At 51.5% G+C, this 22,602-nt stretch overlaps 1 protein-coding gene across 2 annotated transcripts; it reads left to right on the forward strand.

Moving 5' to 3' along the window:
- The first annotated feature begins 1,427 nt into the window (after window positions 1–1,427).
- Window positions 1,428–22,057, forward strand: RHCG (Rh family C glycoprotein). Of its 2 annotated transcripts, none has more exons than XM_032468924.1 (11): window positions 1,428–1,655; window positions 8,934–9,120; window positions 12,327–12,477; window positions 14,573–14,720; window positions 15,596–15,762; window positions 17,207–17,344; window positions 17,543–17,679; window positions 17,995–18,119; window positions 18,329–18,402; window positions 20,857–20,946; window positions 21,565–22,057. In XM_032468924.1, the coding sequence occupies exons 1-10, from the start codon at window positions 1,469–1,471 to the stop codon at window positions 20,920–20,922; spliced, it is 1,380 nt and encodes a 459-aa protein (XP_032324815.1). In that variant the 5' UTR covers window positions 1,428–1,468; the 3' UTR covers window positions 20,923–20,946; window positions 21,565–22,057. The 2 variants fall into 2 exon arrangements, with proteins under 2 accessions (XP_032324815.1, XP_006192635.1); XM_006192573.3 differs by having other exon boundaries at window positions 21,615–22,057.
- Window positions 22,058–22,602: the final 545 nt, after the last annotated feature.

Raw genomic sequence — 22,602 nt, forward strand, 5'->3', positions numbered from 1 at the left:
TTTTTAAATCCAGCATTGGTGAGGGTGCATGGGTGCCACTCTCACACCTGGCTCACGAGGCATGAAATGCTTGGTTTAGGAAAATCTAGCAATATGTACCAAAACAATTCAGCCTCTGGGAATTCACTGAAACCTGTGTAAAGACTTATGGACCTGGATGTTTATGAAAGCGTTATTTATAACAACAAACAAAAAACTTACAAACAAAAAAATAACCTCATTGTCTAACACTAGGGGATTGGCTAAATAAAGCATATGGTATATCCTGCCATTAAAAATGATGTTGTAGAAGAAGAAAATGGGAAGATGTTTACAAAATATTAAATGAGTAAAGCAGCTGTAAATCATTATTATAGTATGAATCTTTCACCCTCGGTTTTTCATATTAGGGTTGCCTCTAGGTGATGTGATTACAGATGGTTTTTAGTTTCTTCTTTGTGCTTTTCTGCATTTTCTTTTCTGTATTACCTTTTTTAAAGAAAAATTAGAAAAATCAAATTTATTTTGATAAAATACAGACTAAACATGGATTTAACCTGAATTCTATGGTTAAATTTTATCTTGACTCATATCAAGATCACATATATTAACCAACAGATAATTCCTGATCATAGCTCAATGAACTTGTGAAAAACTCTTAAACTGTTCCTGCAATCCTTTATCTATGTTTTTTCTTAATACTCTTTTCTTTGAGAATAATTTTAGATTTACAGCAAAGTTGCAAAGATAGTACAGAGAGTTCCTGCATCTCCTCACCCAGTTCCTCCTATTAACATCTTAGGTAACCAGAGTACATTAGTCACAGCTAAGAAACCAACATGCGTGCATCTCTGTTAACGAAACTTCAGACTTTATTTGGATTTCACCAGGTGGGTTCCATGAACATCTTTCTGTTTCAGGATACAATCCTGGGTAACACATCGCATTGAGTTGTCAAGTCTCTTCAGGCTTCCCCGGTCCGTGACAGTTTCTTGGACTTTCCTGGTTTTTCTTGTACCCTGTATGAATTTTGTAATCAGAAGAAGAAAGGGATGGTGGTGATGATGATGATGATGATAAGGATGATTTATGTCCAGGAATGCCTTCGATTTTATCTCGGTAGGAGGTAAATGATCGGCTTTTTCTTTCTCTGTTCACTGGAACAAAAGGGGAAAGGCAGTGCTGCTCAGTATCTATGGGATCCACCGAAGCTGGGGCGCCTTAATCCCTGCCCACAGCCTGGCTCTTGCTCCCGCCACTGTCCCCCCACCCCAACTCGGGAAGCCTCAGGGGCCCTCGGGTGAAGGGCGAATCCCGGGCCCGCGGGTCCCCTAGTCGGTTGGGCGAGCGCGTGGGCGGCACCCGGATCAGCTGTTCCGCAACCCGACGCGGCCGCCCCGCCCCTGCCCAGGTCTTAATAAGCCGCTCCCGCCTCGCCTGGGACCCACCGAACTGCCGGCCGCCCGCCCCGGCCAGGCGCCCTTGCAGCATGGGCTGGAACACCAATCTCCGCTGGCGGCTGCCGGTCATCTGCCTGCTCCTGCAGGTGGTCCTGGTGGTCCTCTTCGGTGTGTTCGTGCGCTATGACCCGGATGCCGACGCCCACTGGATCGAGGAGAGGTTGTCTAAGAATATGTCCAGCGACCTTGACAACGAATTCTACTTTCGCTACCCGAGTAAGTCCCGCCACCCTGCAGGCCCACCTGCGACATATCCGAGCGGTCCCCACCGGGCCGACAGTCCTGCCTGGCCTCACCTCCGTGGCCTGTTGCTCCAGAACAACGGCGGGGCGGGAGCTGGAGGAGGGAATGCTGCCCACAGCCCCCTGCCCCGCCCCTCTTAGGCTCCCCACCAGGGGAACTCCCCAGGATCTGGAGATCAAGCTCGGGAAGTGTCCAGCTGTGCCCATGCTCTCCAAATTAAGGGGATAGTTCCAGTGTCAAGGGCTGTAGAGATGGCGTTGGCCTACCAGCCCTGCTGCTGGGAGAGGCATGGGGGACCATGACATCTACGTTCTCTTGGCTTGGGGAGGGAGAAAAAGCATCTCTGAATTCTCTGGTATCTGTGATGCTGTGGTTAAGAGTATGGCCTTGGAATCACCAGACCTCTCCTCTATCATGGCTCTGCCATTAACCACGTGGGTGGCCTCAGGCAACCGTCAACCTTGTGGAAACTCAGTTTCCTCATCTGTCCAATGGGGAAATCACTAGGAGCTACCTTACAGGGGTGGGGTGAGGCTGGCATGAGACATTGCACAGAAAGTTCTGGCACAGTGCTGGGCATGGAATCCCCACTTCTTAGAGCAGTTACTAGAACAGCACTAAACACAGAGGCCCTAGGACTCAGGAGTTAGAAGAACTGGTCCAAGGTCACTCGGGCTGGCTCAACCTCGGGACTCCCAGCCTAGGATCATTCACTGCCCTTGTGCTTTCTGGTTTTCCATACCATCTACCAGCAGCCAGTAACAATCTTGCTAACAGTTGGTGCTCACATAGTCATGGACTGTTAGTTTTCGAAGGGACCATAAAGTTCATCTCCAGCGGCCACCTATACAAACTGGTCTTCCCTCCATGGCTTGTATATCCTCCGTGTTGGGATTCTTTACCTCCAGAAATAGCATTTAACTTAGATCCAATTAAATAACGGCACACATTCAGGATGCGGCCTGCATGAAAAAATAATTGGAGGTGGGGGAGGTTGCAGGCTCAGTGGGAGACAACTGTATTAAGTGGCTGCCAAAAAGCTAGCAAAACCACAGGCTATATTAATGGAAATATGGTGCCTAAAAGAAAGGAGGTGACAGAAGAGAGTGCTCTGTGCTGGTGAGACCACGGCGTCTAGGAGGCTCCACACGGGGCCGTGTTTTAAGAGATCTTGACAGTCACAGCCTTGGACTTTAGATTCCAAATATACCCTTCACATTGCCCACCTTTATGCCCCTTGGTGAGGAACTGACCTGGCAAATGGTGAGGCAGGCAAGCTTGAGACCCTCCCCTGCCTGTTTCATTTCTTCCCTCCAGCTGATGGCCACAGAGCCAGCCCCTTGGTAAAGCATGAGGGCAAGGCCTCCCATGGGCATTCCATAGGTCTTCTTTGTGTCTGGGCAGTGGAAGGTCTCAAGATCCTGAAATAGGAGCTAGAGAACCAGCACCAATATTGGGCATCGTATCTCCCCAGCTCCTATCCCCACTCTCTGCACACCCACCCACTGACATTTCATGCTCGACCTTTATTCACTCAACAATCACTTTATCTAGAGGGTGACCAGATAATTTATCAACCAAATGACACTTTTGAGAGTGAAGAGGTAGGAGATTCATGCTAGTAGTAACTTGCCAGGACATAGGCATAAACCATGACTATCCCAGCAAACCAGGGCTTATGGCCACCCTGGACAGAGAGGTGTACCCCGACACCCCTGGCCTCAGAGGGGTCAAGAGCTCTGGGCAAAAGAGATCTGTGACAGCTTCCTGGAAAGCAATGGCATGGTGAGGAGTGGAAAAGCAGGGCAGGGGAGGGGCCCACAGAAGGAGCGTGCTGGGAGAGGGGCTGAGTGGCTCGATGTGGCCCGAGTGCAGAGGTTGTGAGAGGGATAGGAGGGAGGCCACTACGTGAGGAAGAGACAGCCCCAGCCATCAACAACCGCCTTGAGTTTCTCCTGCCATGTCCTCTGTGCATGGGGAGCTCTTTGTCATCTAAGCAGGAAGTGACGGAGATAAGAGTAGTGTAGGGAGAGAATCTTGGCCTCGGGATTCCCTGGCAAGGGCAGGAAGTAGTGGCAACAACTCAAACCGAACATGCGTTCCCTCCCTTGATCATTACCACTGCTGAATGAGGAAGGCAATGTTATGAGCCCTATTTTACAGACCAGGAAACTAAGGCCAGAGAGGAGAAGTGTCTTGCAAAGGTCACCCAGCTAGGAAACTAGCGAGCCAGGGTAGGAGCCCTGGGCACCCGAGCCCACTCTCCTGGATCACTCTCCTCCCCTTAGTCTCACCTTTCCTCCTGCCCTACTTGGTCGTGGTGGCTGTGGGTAGGAGTTGGAGGCCCGTGGCCTCCTGGCCCTGGTGGGGCTCCAAACCTGGGTTCCTGGGCCTCAAGGCAATTCCCAGGGGCATGGGGTGAGGGCAGGCCCTTGTGGTATTTTCCAGGTTCTTGGCTCCAGGCTGTCAACACCTGTGCGGGCCTCATTTCTGCCCAGGGGATTAGTGGAGTCCGCTGGGCATCTCAGTTTCCAGAGGAGTCCAGCTCCAACGGGCTCAGGTGGGGCTCGGGGGCCTGAGGACAGCTCCCCTGGTGTGGGCCCCTTGGCAGCCAGCAGGTAGAGCCAGCTAAGGACTCGCCCTGGCAGTGCCCTCAGAGGCTATGCTGCAGACACCAGCTGCTGAACACAAACTTCCTCCTGGGCTGGTGCTCTAGGGGGCTGAGTCTGGGGTAGGCTGTCCTGAGGAGGGGCCATCTGAGCTCCTAGGAAGCTTCCTGGGAAGACTGAGGGGGGAGTGGTCCACATTCCCAGAAGGTGACCCAAGGCAGAGGATGCCACAGTTTCAAACACCTGAAGGACTGTTTAATGAAACTGAGGCAGTAAGGCTCACCTTGCCCTCCTGGGGACCTGAACCTCAGATTTAGCTCCATTTAGCTAAAGTTGAGCTTTCCCACAAGCAGAGGGCAGTGTAACCTGGTGGCCCACTCTGGAATTAAACAGATCTGGGCCTGTCACTAAAGGGAGTGAGTTACCTCCCTAACCACCCTGAGCCTCAGTATGTTCATCTGTGAAGAGGGAATGCACAAGATCTCCCAGATCGAAGATGGCGGGTGGCTGAGACAGCATATCTCATGGTATGAAACGAGAGGACAGTAAATGCTGACATCGCGCTTCCTCAGAAGGGAGTGAGTACTCATCCACTGAAGGTGTTTAAATGGAGGCTTAGCATCGCTTTAGAAATGTGGCCAAGGAATGTCTCCTTGAATATTAACATTTAAATTCCTTTGTGCTCTCCTCACTTACAAGTACTTTTTTGCATGCCTGTCAGGGACTTTATTTGTTTCCATTTTACGATACAGGAGATGGAGGTTAGAGATTTGCCCAACACTCTCAGCTGGTCAGTGGCACAGGCAGAAACGAGGCCAAGCCCTCCCTCTGCACAGCCCACCTGTCTCCCCAGGTCTCTGCAGCATTGCCATCCCCTCCTCCGATCATCTCCCCAGGAGACTTTGAAGTTATGGGGTGGTTCTGTGGTTGGCTTTGAGGTGTGGGAGAGGTGGGCACAGAGCCTTGGGGAACTGAGGGACTGGCTAGTAGGCCTCAAAGGCAACAGTTTAGGCTGGGCCGGCCTAGAAAGCATGGAAAGGGGCTGGTACCCAGGCCACTGCAGGGCACTGCTCCTGTGCTGAGGCAGCAGAGGGGAGAGAGCTGCTGTGGCCCACCGGCATGGGAAACTTGTCCTCAGATTTTTGAGACTTGGCCAGCTTCAGGCCAGCCTCATTGGGGACCCATCCTGAGAGGGAAGAGTGAGGGAGTGGAGAACAGCTGTGTACTGGTGCCCCCTTGTGGCAGCTCTTAGGGCTGAACACCATCCCCACCCTACAAGGCTGAGAGCAGCTTCTGGGCTAGTCACTCCAGGCTGGGGAAGGAGCGGGGAGTGGGGCAGTGGCTCAATCCAACTGAATGCAAAGCACCTGGTCAGTCTCGAAAGAGAAAGGGAGAAGTAGTAGCTAATATAATTGAGCAGTTGCTAAAGAGCCAGGCCAAGCCCAGGGCTTTGGTTGGATGACCTGTTAAATGTACACCGCACACCTCTGAACTCTGTTACTATCCCCCATTTTACAGAAAAAGAAACTGCAGATCAGAGAGGTTATGTCCTTGCTGAAGGTCATACAATCTGGACCTTCAGACTGTTATTTTTAAAAACATTTTCAATAGTACCAAGCTTTATGAAGCATAAATTAATAAAGTGGTACATTTGGGTTCTAAGTGAGGACCAGTCTGGGAGATAAAGAGTAAGGAGCCAGAGAATGAATCAGGAAGGTGACCAAGGAGAGGGAAACTGGTGTCTGTGTGCCTGATGTGGAGGGAGGAGAAAGAGACACCCCAGGGATGGTCAGAGACAGAGATCAGGACAGCCAGGGAGTCTCTGAGAAGGACAGAGAACTGGCAAGAGGACCACAGGTTCAGAGAAGCCCTGGGAAGCCAAGGCTTCCCTGCTTTTGCTCCCAGGGAGAATGAAGGCAGTCCTGAAAGTACAAATCATCCCTGGGGGGACCCCCAGTCCTCTTCAGCCCCACCTTTGCCCACATGGTTCCTCTGCCACCAAACAGCTGACAACCTCTCACCTTGAAAGATCCCCCCCCCACACACTGACTTTTCCAAGGGTTCCTCCCACCTCCCTCCCAGCACCTTCCCTGTTTGGTCTGCTGGCTTCAAGGCAGGCCAGTCCTCCGCTTCTGTTTCTCCCTCACCATTCCCACGTTGTGGCTCCTAGATCTCCCGGCAGACCCCAGCTCCAACCTGCACAGCCAGGTTCCATTCCTCCCACACTGCCCTGCCTAACACTCACCACCACCCTCCCCGTGGTCATCTCGAACTCCCACAGACAGCACTAGACCCAGCACCTCGCTCCCACCCTGGCAACCTCTTCCTACTTCCCCGTGTTTACCAACAGCCCTGCCCTCCTGCCAGTTCCCCTCCCCGCTTCTGCTACTGTGGTCTGAACGTGTCTCCTCCCTCTTTCACACCTCTCCTCCTGTCTGTTACCTGTCACTTCTTCCCAAGAGTAACCATAACCACATACATTCGCTCCATTTCCTCCACAACCGTTGGAAATGTGATAAACCGTGAAACACAGTAATACATGAAATCGGCTGCACACATTAAACCTAAGGCGAGCTGTTTGTGTAAGTCTGAACGGGAAGCTCAAAGCTCAGAGCACCATACGGAAGCAGGACCCCCAGGTCTCTTGCATCAATGTCTATGCCCCCAGCTCTTACCCAACAATGTGCCAGGACCTCCGTCCTGGGCCTCATCCAGGTGGCTGCTAGCCCAGTGCTTAGGGCTGTAGCCTGGGCCTCAAGGAAGACTTCAGGGGAGACAGATGAGGGCAGGCAAGGTTAAGGCAGCGGGAGCACAAGCATCACTGCCCCTCCATTGGACAGGCTGCAGTGGGCACTAGGGTCTATCTGCTCTGTGGGTAGGAGATGGCCTGGAGAGGGCCTGCCGTCTCACCTGATGGTGAAACCCCACCTGGGCCCCTTGATTGCTGCTCAGCTGCCGTATCTGGGTGCTGCTAAGATCATGACAATAATCATTTATTCATTCATTCATGGATATTTATGGAGAGTCTACCTGGGCCCACTCATAGACGCTGGGGAATACCAGGGTGAACAAAACAGGCATGGCCTTGCCTTCTTGGAGCTTTACAATCTAGTGAGCTAGACAAACAAACCTACCTACAAACTGTAGAAAAATAGAAAAGAAAGAAGAGGGTGCCACGAGGGAGAGAACCGACTTTAAACTGGGGGGTTAGGAAGGCCTCTGTGATAAGGTGACATTTTGCTGAGATCTGCAGGAAGAGAAGTTGCTGGCCATCCTGCAGGAACAGCATTCCAGGCAGAGGGAACGCCACAGGCAAAGACCCCGGGTGGGACTGAGCACAAGAGAGGCCAGCGCAGCTGGAGCACAGGAGGAAGGAGAGGACGGAGGAAAGGAAGAATGAGGAGGCAGGTGGGTGGGGCCAGGCTGGGGCCCTGCAGTTCCCTTAAAAATTTTTTTTTTAATTTGGAAGTCATTTCAAATTTACAAAAAGTTGCTAAAATAAAGATAGTACAAAGAACACTATATACTCTTTAACTCCAATTCAGCTATCTGTCCTCTCCGGCGAGAGCCAGTTAAGATCATTGTAAGCCATCCTTTTAGTTTTATCATTGAGAAAACTGAGGCTCTGAGAGGGAAGTAGCATGTCAAGGCCACACTGAGTTGGTAGAAGGATTGAGTCAGAACTAATTAGATTATGTCTGAGTAACAATAAATAATAAAGTAACAATAAATAATGACGCTTGCCCATTTTGTGCGTGGATTGTGGGTGCTAGGTGCTTTACATACACATCTGCATTTAATCTCAGGAACATTTATGAGTAAGCATTACACAAGGTACTGAGACCCATGTTCGTTAAGTGACTTTCCAGAATCATCTTCCCGGCAGATGGAGGAACTGGGGTTCAAATTCAGGTCTCAAGGGTGGGAGGGTAATAGCTCAGTGGTAGAGCACATGCTTAGCATGCACAAGATCCTGGGTTCACCGGTACCTCCATTTAAAACAAAAACAAAAAAACAAAACAAAAAGAAAACAAAACAATTCAGGTCTCAGTGATGCTGGAAAGTGTACTTGCTGGGAGGGAGGGTGGGATGTAGAGATATTCCTCAGGGTGATCAACTGACGTGCTTGACCAGTCAAGGGACTCCACCGCCAGATGAGACTAACTTCTCCACAGTAAAAGAATAGAGTGGAGGGGGCAAAGCCCTGGAAAGTCTAGGTTCTAGACCCTGGACCCTGCATGTAATCCGCTGGCCCCAGTTTCAAATGCCCAGCTGCCCACCCCAACCCTGGGTTAGTGTGGAGAGGGGGAGCTGTCATCTCCCCAGGGGGGCGATCAGGCATGTCCTGGCATTATAACCCAGTGGTCTAAGTGGCCTAAAGTCGGGAGCTCACCTTGGTGCCTCCAGCCCAGTCCCCTCCGGAGGCGCTTATGACTCTTCTACCCGCAGCAGAGCCATTCAGTACTACACCTAGCCCCCACACCCAGATGCGTGGATGATGGGACCGGCCTTGCGGGGCGGCCCAGGCCCGGCCACTGGCAGGGAAGACACTGGCCCTGTAGAGGGCCGCGAGGGCCCAGACCGAGGGCTACGGCAGTGCTTCGCTAGGCCGCCGAGAACCCCGGCTGCGCTCTCCCCGCAGGCTTCCAGGACGTGCACGTGATGATCTTCGTGGGTTTCGGCTTCCTCATGACCTTCCTGCAGCGCTACGGCTTCAGCGCCGTGGGCTTCAACTTCCTTCTGGCGGCCTTCGGCATCCAGTGGGCGCTGCTCATGCAGGGCTGGTTGAACTCTTTTGAAGGAAACTACGTTCTCGTGGGCGTGGAAAAGTGAGCGGGGTGCGGGCCGGGTGTACGGGACCCGGGTATGGGGCGGGACCCGGGTAAGGGGCGGAGCCAGGGCAGGGCCCGGGGGCTTGGGGCTGGCTCCTCATCATCTGGTACCCGAGCTTGAGACACACACACACACATACACACACACACACACACACACACACTCACTCACTCACTCACTCACCCACTCACTCATTTCCTGATCAGCGAACCTCCAGAGTGGGAATTCTGATGATGCCCAAGTGCTGTTGGAAATTCTACCCCCTCCTAAGACGCAGGCTGCAGGGACACAAGGCCAGCCTTCCCTCCGTGGGCTGGGTCCGGATCCTCCACCCTGACACATCGAACATGAAAATCGCCCTGAAAGACCGCAGCCCATGTTGGGGCGGGTGGCAGGCAACGGGGAGGAGTGTGGGGCTGCCTGCACCAGTCCCATGAGGTTCACTGTGGAGAGAACATTGAACAGGGAATCCAGTCAAATGGAGGTGCCTCTCCCTGCCTTGCCCTCTCCCTGTCTTGCCCCTATCCCACCCACAGAGTGGGCATAGGAAAGAGCAGTGAGGCAGGTGTGGGTGTGGAGACCTAAGGCTGAAAGGCCCTCCCTGCTTCAATCTACAAGGGGGCACCCTATCCCCATTTCTTCTCACTCTACCCTCATCATTTTTCTCTGTGATAACCTTTTGGTCTGATGAATACCACCACCCTCTCCTATCAGGCAGCGCGGTCCTTCCCTCCTCCTAGAAGCCTCAACGTGCCCTTCCCCCCAGCACCACCACCTGCTTGTAAAATAAATTTGCCAACTTCCCCAAAACCAATTTGCCAAGTAGTCAACTCACTGAATGACTCATTTATCAAATTTTCTAGGCCATGGCACCTTAGGAAACCTATAGCAATCTCTGTTGCCTGGGACAAAATCAACAGCCTTTGGGAGACTTTTTCCCCCCCCAATTTTAGTCAAGTTTTGGTTTACTGGAGGTTCTTCTTTAAGTCCAGTTTAGACTGTCTTCAATTTCTGTAGACATATGACACGTTTGCCTAAAGAAAAAAACATTTTGTAATTTGAGAAAGTTGTCATTGGTATGTAGAAACAAGCATTCATTAGCCTGCTTGAAAACCAAGTCCTTAGAAAGGGTTTAGAGGCAAATTGGTATAAAACCAAGTTTAAAGTGCAAATCCCTGTTGTCACATACGGGGCACCAGCCAAGTATCATAGGCCAGGTGCCTGAAATTTAAAACATGTGTCCAATATTTGCAAAATATTAATTCATTCAAGCCACTTAATAAATCCATGAATTAAGAGAAACAGGAAAAACAGTCAACTAGATAGAAAATTTTTTGGAACCAATAAGCCAGTCTTTTTGTATATAAAATCCATGGCCTGCATATCACCCTGCCGTTCAAAATACACAAGAAGTTCTCATTCCCAAAGCCATAGACCCAAAGTATAAAAATACCTATAATATATTTAATTGGCCACCATGGCAAAATAGCTATGGCTAAATGAAAAACAAAAGTATACAACTTTAAAAAATGTTCAAAGGGAATTATTGTAAACTTCTGTGTAACAGGTTTTTGATGAACCAGTTATTCAGCAAATCAGTCTTTGACAAACTGAGTTTTGGCATATTGGTTTTCAGGGAATTGATTTTCAGGGAGCCGACTTCTGGTGGGTGCCCAGGGCTGAGATGAGTGTGTCATTCCCCCGACCTGACCTGTGGACCCTTCTCATAGCTTCTGTCGTGTCCCTGCTGAAGTATCCTCCAGATCCCACTGGTCACTCTAGGGTGGTGTCCCTTTGCCGGCCCTGCCCAAGATGCGACAGCCAGATCTCCATGTCCCAGGAGCTGATGCCCCAGTTGCGGGCCTTTCTGCGCTTCTCTCACTCCTGCCTACTGGTCACTTCTGTTAGATGGTCTTCTGGCTGCAGTTATCGGAATCTGGGCAAATAACTCGGCTTCTCTAAGACTTGATTTCCCATCTTTATGATGTGGCTAATACTAGTACCTGTCCCATTGGTTTGGGTGCCGTACAGGAGGGCATGTGCAATGCTGAGAAGGTATTTCAGTGCCTGGCACTTAGCAACTATCATCATTCATTCAGCCAGGCCCTGGGGATGCAGCAGTGACCAATAGTGAAGCCGACTTTCCAGTGAACATCCTCTGTCTTGGAAGGGACCCTAAGGGAGTAGTGTCCTGCCCCGACTCCACCCACTGGCCCTACATTCAGCTCACTTCTTGTTTCTCACCTCCTGATTCACCCCCCACCCCTCTGCCCCCACACACACACCCTGAGCATGGGAGAGGGGGACTTCTCTGGATGTGACTGCCTTAAGGAAGTAGTAGCCCCTACTGTCCCTACACCAACTCTCATGACTCAGAGAGACATGCTGAGAGTCTGCCTTGGAATCCAGGACAGCTTTGCTGCTGGCAGGACACAAGGAGGCCTGGGTGACATAGAAGCAGGCACATGAATGCAACCAGGGTCTACTCTGACCGTGTGACATCTGCTTCTGCCGGCTGGCTGGGCTTTCAGGGTGTAGCCTTAAGGAGGGCCTCTGTGCTCCTCTGCTTCTATCCCCTCTGTTGGCCTTCCTGCCCTCTCCCTCACCCAGCCCCCAGCTTCCTCCCCGCTGCAGGAAGGCCCCTCTCTCTCTCTAGACACAGGTCCTCTCTCCCAGGTAAGGTGAAGAGTTGGTCATGATACCTCAAACCCAAGCAAGGCCCTGGTAGCCAGCAGGAGAGTAAGAGATAAGGGTCTGGAGGCAGAGACCACATCTGATTGGAGGATTTGGGGAAGGCTTCCTGAAGAGGAGGGAGTGAGAAGAGGTTCCGGAAGGGCAGGTAGAAGATGGGGGGCAGGACAAGGCCCCAAGTATGGGCCATGTTCAACAACATCGGTCAGACCACTTGGATGCCTTGAGCACAAGCTGCCTGCAAGGAGTGGGGCCTGTGATACGGCTGCAAAGGAAGAGTGTGGCATCTAGTATCTGCCACTGCTGTGATGGATCCCTCACATGCTATTTTAATTCTGAGAGTAGCTTTAAGGTATCATGTGCCCATTACCACAGAGGATTAAACTGAGGCACAGGAAGGTTAGGTCACAGGCCCAAACCCACAGATGACCAAAGTCCAGATTCAGCCCCAGGGCTTGGAGTGCCACTTCTTGCTGTTGCCTCAGCCCCTCCCTGACCCATCTCCCCACAGCCTCATCAACGCGGACTTCTGCGTGGGCTCTGTCTGTGTGGCCTTTGGGGCAGTTCTGGGCAAAGTCAGCCCTGTCCAGCTTCTCATCATGACTCTCTTCCAAGTGACCCTCTTTGCAGTGAATGAGTACATTCTCCTCGAGCTGCTAGAGGTGAGCAGGGCTCTGAATGGGGATGGAGGTGGAGGGGACTCTTGGGGGGAAAACAGGGGATAGAGAGAGGGCTGGGGAGACATGCCCACTGGATTCAATTCAAACTTGGCAAGTCCCTTAACCTTCTGAACCTCAGTTTCCTCATCTCTAAAGTAGGAGTAATGACATTTATTAGACAAGGATGATAGTCCATCTGGTAAATCAGTCCAGAAACTAGGCAGAGAAGGGGTTCATCACATGTTGTCCTTTCTCCCTCCTTTCTCCTTCCTTCACATCAGGTAGAAAGAATGGGATGTTCCTGCACATACTCTCACACACATTCTCACATTGCTCTGCCAAGAAAAAGACCCAGTATACTGAGAGGACACATCTGTAAGGAAGGTTCCCAGGGGAGTGGCCAAGGTGGACATGTACAGCGGCACAAATTGTGCACTGCACAACTCCAGAGGTACCATTCATATGGGCTATGGCAGGAATGATGACCTCTAGGGTTGGCCAATTCACTGGCCCAGGTAAGGGGCACCTTAAGCCTCTGACTCTGGCTCAGACATGTCTTTAGTATATTTGCAGGAGTGAGGATTATTCAAGGACCCCATCCATTTCTTAGCCCCCAACTCCTCTGTACTTGTATTCTGCCTGGAAACCCCCAAGGTGTATTTTTTAGACCACCTTACATTCAACCATTCATTCTGTCATTTTTTCTCAGCCACCAAACTAGTCCAAGCCATCATACTTCTTCCTCCTGACTCATCTCCCTGTTTTCAACACTGCCTCACCCACCACCTCAGCCAATCTCCACCAGCAGCCTTAATGACCTGTTAATAATGCATATAAGACTGTTCTCCTGATTAAAACCCTCCAATGGTTTTTAAAATTTCACTTCGAATAAAATCCATATCCAGTGGTGAGAACAGTCGGATGCAGAGACCCCAGTTAAGAGGCTGTTTGAGTCACTCTGGTGAGAGAGAGGTTAAGTGTGTTATCCAAGGTCACAGAGCTAGCGAATGAATTGTTGACTGAGCTGAGTTTCCTGACTCCCAGCCTGGTGGGTGCCTCTACTAGCTATGTGACCTCGGGGAGCCCTTTACCCTTCCTGAGTCTCAGCTTTCTCACCTGTAACATGTAGGTAATAATTGTGCCTACGTCAGAGGTTGGATTTCCCCATCTAAAGTGAAGAAACAAGTCTGTAATTCTGATGGGAATGTCCTGAGTCAGGAGGAAGAGGAAGCGGAAGTGAGGGGAGGTTGAGGGGAGTAGAGGAAGGCTAAATCAATCAAGCACTTGTTGAGGGCCAGGTGCTTGCCCAGGGCTTTACACAAGTTGTCTAGTTTCATCCTCAAGGCAGCTCTGCTAAGTTACTATAGTCTCCCCCGTGTAAAGGAAGAACTTGAGACTTAAAGTTCAAAGGTGCAATAGGCTGAGTCAGGTAGGGCTGAGGACCAGGAAGGGACAGATGGAGAGTGCACCAAGTCGGCCTGCTCTGACTTTGAGGGACAGGGGAGAGGAGAGGGAGGGGGTGGATGGTGGGAGGTTAGCTGGGAGGTTGGAGGGCAAGAAGCATGATAGGATGTGGGGGAGAGGGGTATTGGCAGACTGGATGGGGCGGTGTTGGTCCAGGAGTGTTGTGGAGAAGGAAATGTGGAGAAGGGAGAGTTCAGAGGGCAGAGGAGCATTCCCAGGACTTCAGATAAGGTGGAAGCTAGTGAGTGACAAACTAGATACTGGGCTGCCCTGGGTCCTAGCTCTGCTTTACCTCTTCCAGCTGTGTGGCTGGGCAAGTCCCTCTCCAAGCCTGGGTCCCCCATCTGGGCATAATCCCATCTGCTGGGTGAGGATGACCTGGTGTTTGCTGACAGGCTCACTGCCTGTGTTCAGGGATCCCCACTTTCTTTTTCTTATTGAAGTATAGTTGATGTCCAGGGGTCCCCACTTTCTCCCCTTCCAAGTTGATTGGTCTGTGGGGGCCCTGGGCTCCATCCTGCAGCTTGTGGAGTCAGAGACAGCAGAATCTCTGTCTGTGTTGGGGAGGCAGGGGAGTGCTGTGGGGAGGGAGGGACAGGAGGGGTCAGAGCCTGACAGGCCCCTTGTACTCCAGGTGAAGGACGCAGGGGGCTCCATGACCATCCACACATTCGGTGCCTACTTTGGGCTCACAGTGACCCGGATCCTCTACCGACCCAACCTATATCAGAGCAAGGAGAGGCAAAGTTCTGTCTACCACTCGGACCTCTTTGCCATGATTGGTGAGAGCTTCCATAATGACTGAGGGTTACCACAATGACTGAGGGCTGTCATGAGGGGTGAGGACCACGATCATGGGTGAGGGTCACCGTGAGTTCTGGCCGCCATGATCACACCTGGTCCCCATGTGGTCTGGTGGGTGGCTGCCAGTTTGCTTTGGAGGAAGAGCAGAGAGAGATTGCCAGTAGATACTCCCAGGATCCCAGATGCTTGTCCCTTTCCCCCATTAGGTGTTGGTTACTCATCCCATGTGTTCCCTAGGATGCCCAGAGCAGACACAGTGGTAACCAGGAACTGTTCACTTGTCCCTGGGCTAGGGCAAGGTGTCCATCCCTATTTCCTGTGTCCAGTCATTCCAGAAAATACATATCAACCACCCTCTCTGGTCTCTCTCTTTCTTTTTTAATGCTGAATATCTTTTTTAAAAACATTTTAAAAAATAGTTGATTTACAATGTTGTGTTAGTTTCTGGACACCCTCTCTGGTCTCTTAAAACCCAGCCCTGCCTTCAAGGAGCTCCTCATAGTTTAGTGGAAGAGATGGCAATGCCACCAGGTAATCTCCCTACAGTGGAGAAAAACATTCTCCCTCAAGGCACTGTTGAAGCAGGGTGGGAGGCATTTAGCTCAATTATGGGATCAGGGTAGACTTCCTGGAGCTGCGTGGAGGGCTAAGTGGGAATTAGGTAGTGAGTAAAGCAGGGAGGGCCTTCTAGGAAGAGCCGCCAGCATGAATAAAGCTATGGGAGTGATGATACCTGGGGTGTCTGAGTCATGTGACATCCCTGGAGCTAAAGGGCAGGATGTCTGCCTGAGCTCTGTTGGGCCCATCCACTGCCTCTTCCTCTGGACCTACTGGCCCTATCTCGTCTGGCCAGGCACCCTCTTCCTGTGGATGTTCTGGCCCAGCTTCAACTCAGCTGTGTCCAATCATGGGGATGCCCAGCACCGAGCTGTCATCAACACCTACTGCTCCTTGGCAGCCTGTGTGCTCACCTCGGTGGCGTTATCCAGCGCCCTGCAGAAGAAGGGCAAACTGGACATGGTGAGCAGTGGGGGGAGCAGCGGGGGACCTTGTGGGGGAGGTGTGGCTACCCAGTAGGCACTGATCACCACGTCCTGTCAACAACTCTGTGAAGCAGGCTGTGTAAGGATCATCGCACCCATCTTGCAGATGAAGAAACTGAGGCTGCAGGAGAAATGATTTGTCCAGGTTACATACCTGGCTTTTGGCAGAGCCCAGAACCAGATTCTTGTAGGTTCCATTATGCCAGCTACTCTGGATGAGCTGGCTCCTTCTCCTGGCTCTGCTCCCCACAACCTGGGTGCTGACAGCTGTTCTGGGCAGAGCACCACATCAGACATGCCCAGCAGGGTTACCAGGGGCACCTCTTCTCTGCCAGCTTCTTATCCTCCAGACACCGGTCCTCAGCATTCTTAGAGCTGCCTCCACCTGCCCCATCCCACACACTTAAAGGGGAATCTCTTCAATGCCTTGTCCATTCCACATGGGAGGTTTGTAGGGATGTGGTGTAGCAGTGTCCTTCATATCACACACTGGGACAGGTGTTTCCAGCATTAGTGGGAAGGGTCCAAACTCCATGGGTGCCAGTAGATCCTTCTGTAAAAAGAAGACCACCTCTCTCTGACTCATATTCTGACACTAACTTCTTGACACAGGCATATGTGTCCTCAGACACTTCCAGGAGTGCCTGTTATCCTGGGACACAGCCATGAACCCCTGGATGCACTGACAGTCACCGCGCAGAGAGGTGGGGACTCAGACACCGGGGAGAAGAATCAGACACACTGATGTGGGCACATGCAGGGAGGCACATGGAATAGGGTCAAGGTCAGGGGTTCTGGCTCCACATAGACCTGGATCAGGACACCTTTCTGCCCCTTGCTACCTGTGTGGTCTTCAACAAGCCCATTAACCTCCCTGCACCTCAACTGCTTCATCTGCAAACATCAAAAGATGACTGTGTTAACCTCCTGGTCTTGTTGTAGAGATGAAACAAAATAATCCCCACCAGCCGGCAACACAGTACGTGGTGCAGGTAGGCCCTTAGAGGGTCAGCGGGTGCTGGTGTAGGCCCGCAGACTCTGACTTGGGGGCGTGTGAATGTATAGGCCTCCCAGGTGCCTGATGTCAGCACACATGCACATCCAGACTTGTGAACCTGGGCACACGGGGATGCGTGGCACCCAGATATAAAGAGAATATGCAGACGTGCTGACGGAACTCACTGGCATGGACACGGAAGATGTCCAGATGCTGGTGTCCATGGCATATGTGCAGAGGTGGCTGCCTGCCCCAGACTGGAGCCCTCTGCTGTCCCCTGGCTGGCTGAGGTGCACTCTGGGCCATCGCTGGCTCCCACGTGGCACCCACGCATAGGGAGTCAACGCAGGCTTTGGATCAGCTTCTCCAGGATGGCATTCTGGGAGAGGACTGACTTCTTGCCCCCTCTGCCTGTCCCACCAAGGTGCACATCCAGAACGCCACGCTCGCAGGAGGGGTGGCCGTGGGCACTGCTGCCGAGATGATGCTCATGCCTTACGGTGCCCTCATCGTTGGCTTCATCTGCGGCATCATCTCCACCCTGGGTTTTGTGTACCTGACGGTGAGGGCCCCAGGCCAGGGGCTGGGGGCTGGAGAATGCTGGGGTCTCTGTGTTCCTGACAGTAAGGGGGGCGTCCCTGTGGGGGAGGGGGCTAGAGAATCCTAGATCTCTATGTATTTGGGGCCTCCAGAATCCTGGTGTCCCCCTACACCCCTGCCACAGCTCCCCGCCTGAGCAGCACCCATCTCCCCTTTCTAGCCATTCCTGGAGTCCCACCTGGGGATCCAGGACACATGTGGCATTCACAACCTGCATGGCATTCCTGGCATCATAGGTGGCATTGTGGGTGCTGTGACAGCGGCCTGTGCCAACACTGAGATGTATGGGCAGAAAGGGTAAGAATGGAGATGTGGGGAGGTTGTGCTCCCTCCTTCCTTCTCCATTCCTCCTTCCTACTGTTCCTCTGGGGTCCAGGATTGTGTCTCTATTCCCTTTCTTGCCCAATCTGGACCACTATTTCATGAGCTCTCTCCTCAATCTCTGTCCTTCCACAAAAATCTCAGAGACATCTACTCTTTCCAATGCCCCTATTTTGCAGATGGGAAGGCTGCAGCCCAGGGGCAATTGAGCTTTGATGTCTGAGCTTGGTTACTGAGCTTGGTTATCTGGCCTCTCTTGGGGCCCTAATCTGCCCCCTGTCTCCACCCCAGGCTTGCCCACGCCTTTGACCCTGAAAGTTTCAAAGCAAGCTGGACTGCAAGCTTGCAGGGCAAGTTCCAGGCTGCCGGCCTCTTCGTGTCACTGGCCATGGCCCTGGTAGGCGGCTTCATTGTAGGTGAGTAGGGGTGGCTGGGCCAGAGAAGGTGGGGCTCTGTGGGTGGGGGGACCCAAGAGTGTGTACCAGAAGTCAGCCGGAGCTCCCAGGAATCCTTTGTCACTGTGCTTATGGCTGTGGGACCGGGGGAATTTTTCCAGCAGAGGGAAAGGGCTGGATAGACAGAGAGGAAGTAGTTCCTGATCTCTTGTGACTTTCAACTTCATTAGGGTTCATTTTGAAATTACCATTCTGGGGACAAGCCGCTGATGAAAACTGTTTTGAGGATGCAGTCTACTGGGAGGTGAGTCCTACTGACTTGTCCCCCTGCACAAGGGCAGGTGCATTCCCCTCTCCCCTGGCCACATTAGCTGGGCTGGGGCCTGAGAAGCTGGAAGCTGAGGGTTGGGGGACAGAGCCTGTGTCATCCTGCTCTTTATCCAGGAGGCTGTGTCTCCTGGGGGTTGAAGGCTTCATTCCAGAGCAGTAATTCCGAAAGCATGGTCTCCTGTGCTCCCCAGTAGCAACACCTGGGAACTTGTGAGAAATATAAATTCTCCGGTCCCACCCAGACCTCCTGAATTCAGAACTCACAGGGTGGGGTCCAGCACTCTGTTAACAACCCCTCACGTGATTCTGATGAGAAATTCTTCTGTGAACCACTGCCCATGACCAGTGGTTTTTGGCCCTTACATGCACATTGGGATCACGTGGGGGCTTTACATGCTTTCCAAGCCCAGGTTCCAGCCCTCAGAGACTTGGAGTTAATTGGCCTGGACATTGCCAGTGTATTTAAAGCTTCTCAGGTGAATCTAATATACAGCCTGGGTTAAGAACCACAGAGCAGTGCTCTGCTTCAGTATCCATGAGAACCACCTAGACACCTGGTTAAAAACTCAGGTTCCCCTGGATGCCAGCCCAGAAGTTCTAATTTCGTAGGTCCTGGGACTCTGCATGGGAACAAGCTCCTGGGTGATTTTGTACCAACATTTCTCCCAGCATCTTGAGAAGTGTCAGTACAAAACTCTAACTTGAGAAACATTGTTCTAGAAGCTGAAAGTAGTGGGATGTCACAGAACTCAGTTTCTTTAAAAACATGCCACAATTTGGGCCTCCGGGGACTTCGGGATGGCCTTCCTCCCCATGAATCATTATTGGAGGTGTTCACCTGAGTTAGGTGATGGAGGATGGCAGAGGGTCCTTCTTGCCTCCTGCACTGACCCCTCTGACAAGGGCAAGGACCTAGCCTGTGTCTGTGGCTCCTGAGACAGGGTTCTGCCCATCACTGTCTTTCATTTGACAGTTCTATTTTTAGTTTTTTTTGAGAAACCTCCGTAGTGTTTTCCATAGTGGCCGCATCAATTCGCTTCCCCACCAACAGTGTACAAGGTTTCCCTTTTCTCCACATCATCACCAACATTTGTTATTTGTAGGCTTTCTGATAATAGCCATTCTGACAGGTATGAGGTGATAACTCATTGTGGTTTTGATTTGCATTTCTCTGATGATGAGTTGGCTGTGTTTTTTTAAAAACCATACCAAAAGTTTTCAGAGCAATCTTAAGTAATGTCTACTAAAAATCAATTTCATGTACATAACTAATAAGCCTTTTAAATTCACTCTCTTTAAATTATTTTTAAAATTTTAACATGAATAGAAGCTCATTAGAGAAAATCTGGAAATAGAGAAAAGTAGAAAGAAACACTGTCACCCTAATTCAAGCACTATTAATATTTTTGGCATACGTCCTTCCAGTCTTTTAAATCTGCACTGATTTTCCTTACACAGCTGAGACGATATTATACTCAATTTGGTATCCTGCTCTTTCTCTTTTATCATAAGAAGTCTTTTTATGTTATTATATTCTGAATAAACTTTTTTAGCAGCATAATTATTTTCATTCTATTTTTGAAGTCAGAACTTAAACTATTTTAGACACTATTAAATCACACAGATTTAATGCTAATGAAATAAACTAAAAAACGTTATCAATTCTGATATGTAGAAGTTCACTCTTGGTTCTGTTTTGATCTTTATAAGTTATTCTAAGTTCACACCTTCTCTGCGCTGTATCAAGTAATATAATTCCATATCAATAGAAGTGAATCACCATCAACCATTCCTATGACCTCTGGGTGGTTTACCTGGAAGGTGATGTGGCTTTCCAGAGGATGGGAGTGAAGCACATGTTCCCCAGGACCACAGATGAGAGCCTTTAGGATCAAATCTGAGACTTGAGGCCAAGGCTGGGCTGATCTGCCCCTACTCCACCAGCAATCCACTTCCAGCCTCCCCTACATCTCCCCCTACCTCACCTTTGGACCTGCCCGCAGTTCAGGGAAACTGCCATGCTGCCCATCACCTGGCATACTACCACTCCTCTTTCAAAAGTGTGTTCAGCACAGTCGGGATCTCCCCAGGCTGGGTTATCAGCCTCTTGTGTGTATATACAACTCTTACTGTCACTGTGCACTTCACTTGACTACCTGCCCATTGCTCTAGTTGGACAAAGACTGTCTTGGCCTCACAGTGCCCCAGCACCCTGGACAGTGGCTAAGTGAAGCAGGGGCAGGGTACCTGTGTGAAGGACTGCCCCGCTTCGCAGCACGCAAACTGCACAGTGATCACAAGGTGGCGCCCGCCACACACCATTTGCTGCTCCTGATTTGCCCAGGCCGTTCTAAAGCTGTTCTATTTTCACCAGGGACACCTTCCCGGCCTGGGGCAGGGCCCTTAGAGCTGCCTCCTCTCTCTGCAGATGCCCAAGGAACAGAACATTACCCACCATTCTGAGGATCCCACCCTCAAGCCCTCAGAACCTTAACCTCCCAGGGCAAGTGAGAAGCAGGTAAGTGTGGGCTTGGCTTGTCAGTGGGGGCCCAGCTCTTGGAATCAGATGCCACCAGCAAAGAAGCAAAAAGCACCAAGAAATGAGGATATGAGCCACTCCTGCCTGGAGTGGAGCAGCATGCTGGGGTTGGTGGGAGAGGCACTCAGAGTCAGACTATGTGCCTACTGGACAGACACAGAAATTTGTGGAAGGCACTCTGGACTGGAAGGAATACATGGAAGGTGAACCAGGTGCACACTTAACTTTGCTGCTCACTGGCAGAGGGACTTTGAGGATCTCTTCACCCCAGAGCCTGAGCCTGCATTTCCTCATTTATAAAAGTGGAGATGACAAGTCTGGCTCTATTCAGTTGATCAGCTCAGGCAAGACCTTCCTTCCTTCCTTCCTCTCCTCCTTCCTTCTTTTCATCAGCTAACATTTCCTTGCTGCCACTGTGGAATGCACCAAGCCCTTTCTCATTGCTCTTGTTATCTGTCCTCCTTGGAGGCCAAAGCTTGGAAAGAGCTGTGTCTGGGGTGAAAGGCTGAGTGATGTGGCAGGAGAGGATGTTGGGGTTTAAGGAAAGAGAAAAGCAAGGCTGTAACCAGTTGCTTCTAATGTTGCCCATCTGTCCAGAAGAGGAAAAGGACCTGACAGTGGCCTGCTGCTCTTGGCTCTCCCTGCAGGCTCCACAGACTGGCGCTCCCCAAGAAGCCAGTGCCGATCAAGCTGGGAACACAAGTGCAAGGCGAGCAGAAGCCCTGGCTGCTGACCTGGTCCAGGACGCCTCCACCCCTCCCTCCCCCTTCATCCCAGGGGGCCTGCCTGGGAATGGAGGAGGAGTTGTAGACAAAGTGGGCACCCAAGCCAGGTCCTGGCTGTAGGAGGCCTGCCATCAGGATCCTTGGTGGCCACAGCTTGAGAAAAGCAGGCCAGAGTGAGGCTGAGGGCTGGAGGTGGACCCGAGCCCTTCTAGGAGACAACTTAACTGCCGGCTGCCAACTACTGGGCTCTTCCACTCCCTGCCTGCCCCTCAGCCAATACCTTCCACACCCACCGAGTCCCCCGGACCTCTCTGTGCCATGCAGATAGTGGCCTCCATGAATAAACGTTCTTGGTGTTCTTTGCAGAATGGAAGTGAATGCCCCAACAGGGCCGGTTTGAGGGAGAAAAAGACCTAGGAGACCCTGGGCCTCCTGCCCCAGTCCTGACCTCCCACCCCAAGTTGCCACTCACAGGGCAATGAAAATCATCCCAGGCTGAAGAGGAAGAATTTGGGGTGCTGGAGTCTGGAGTCCTCCTAGCAGGGCCCAGCCTTTGGACTGGGGTCTTTCTGCAAGGCCCCTCCTTAGTTCACATCAACCACCCCAGAAACACACCCATTGAGTGAAACTACCATGCCCACCGTGCCCGCCACATGACCCGGCCTTCTTTCCAGGGCGTTCAGGCAGGGTGGGGGGTATGGAGGGAGGGCTTTGGGGAGACAATCCCCACCTCCCTATCCTGTCAGCCCTGCTTTCCCTCCACACTGGAGGAAGGTTTCAGCAATTCAGATCTTCCATCACTTATTAAGGCCTGCCACCACCCTAGGCAGAATAACACACAGTTCCTGCCCTCAGGGGGCTCACAGTGTAGCTGAGGGATCAACCTGAAACCCACCCTTAACTCTGGCAG

This window comes from Camelus ferus, chromosome 27, assembly GCF_009834535.1.
Source record: "Camelus ferus isolate YT-003-E chromosome 27, BCGSAC_Cfer_1.0, whole genome shotgun sequence".
Taxonomy (NCBI): Eukaryota; Metazoa; Chordata; class Mammalia; order Artiodactyla; family Camelidae; genus Camelus; species Camelus ferus.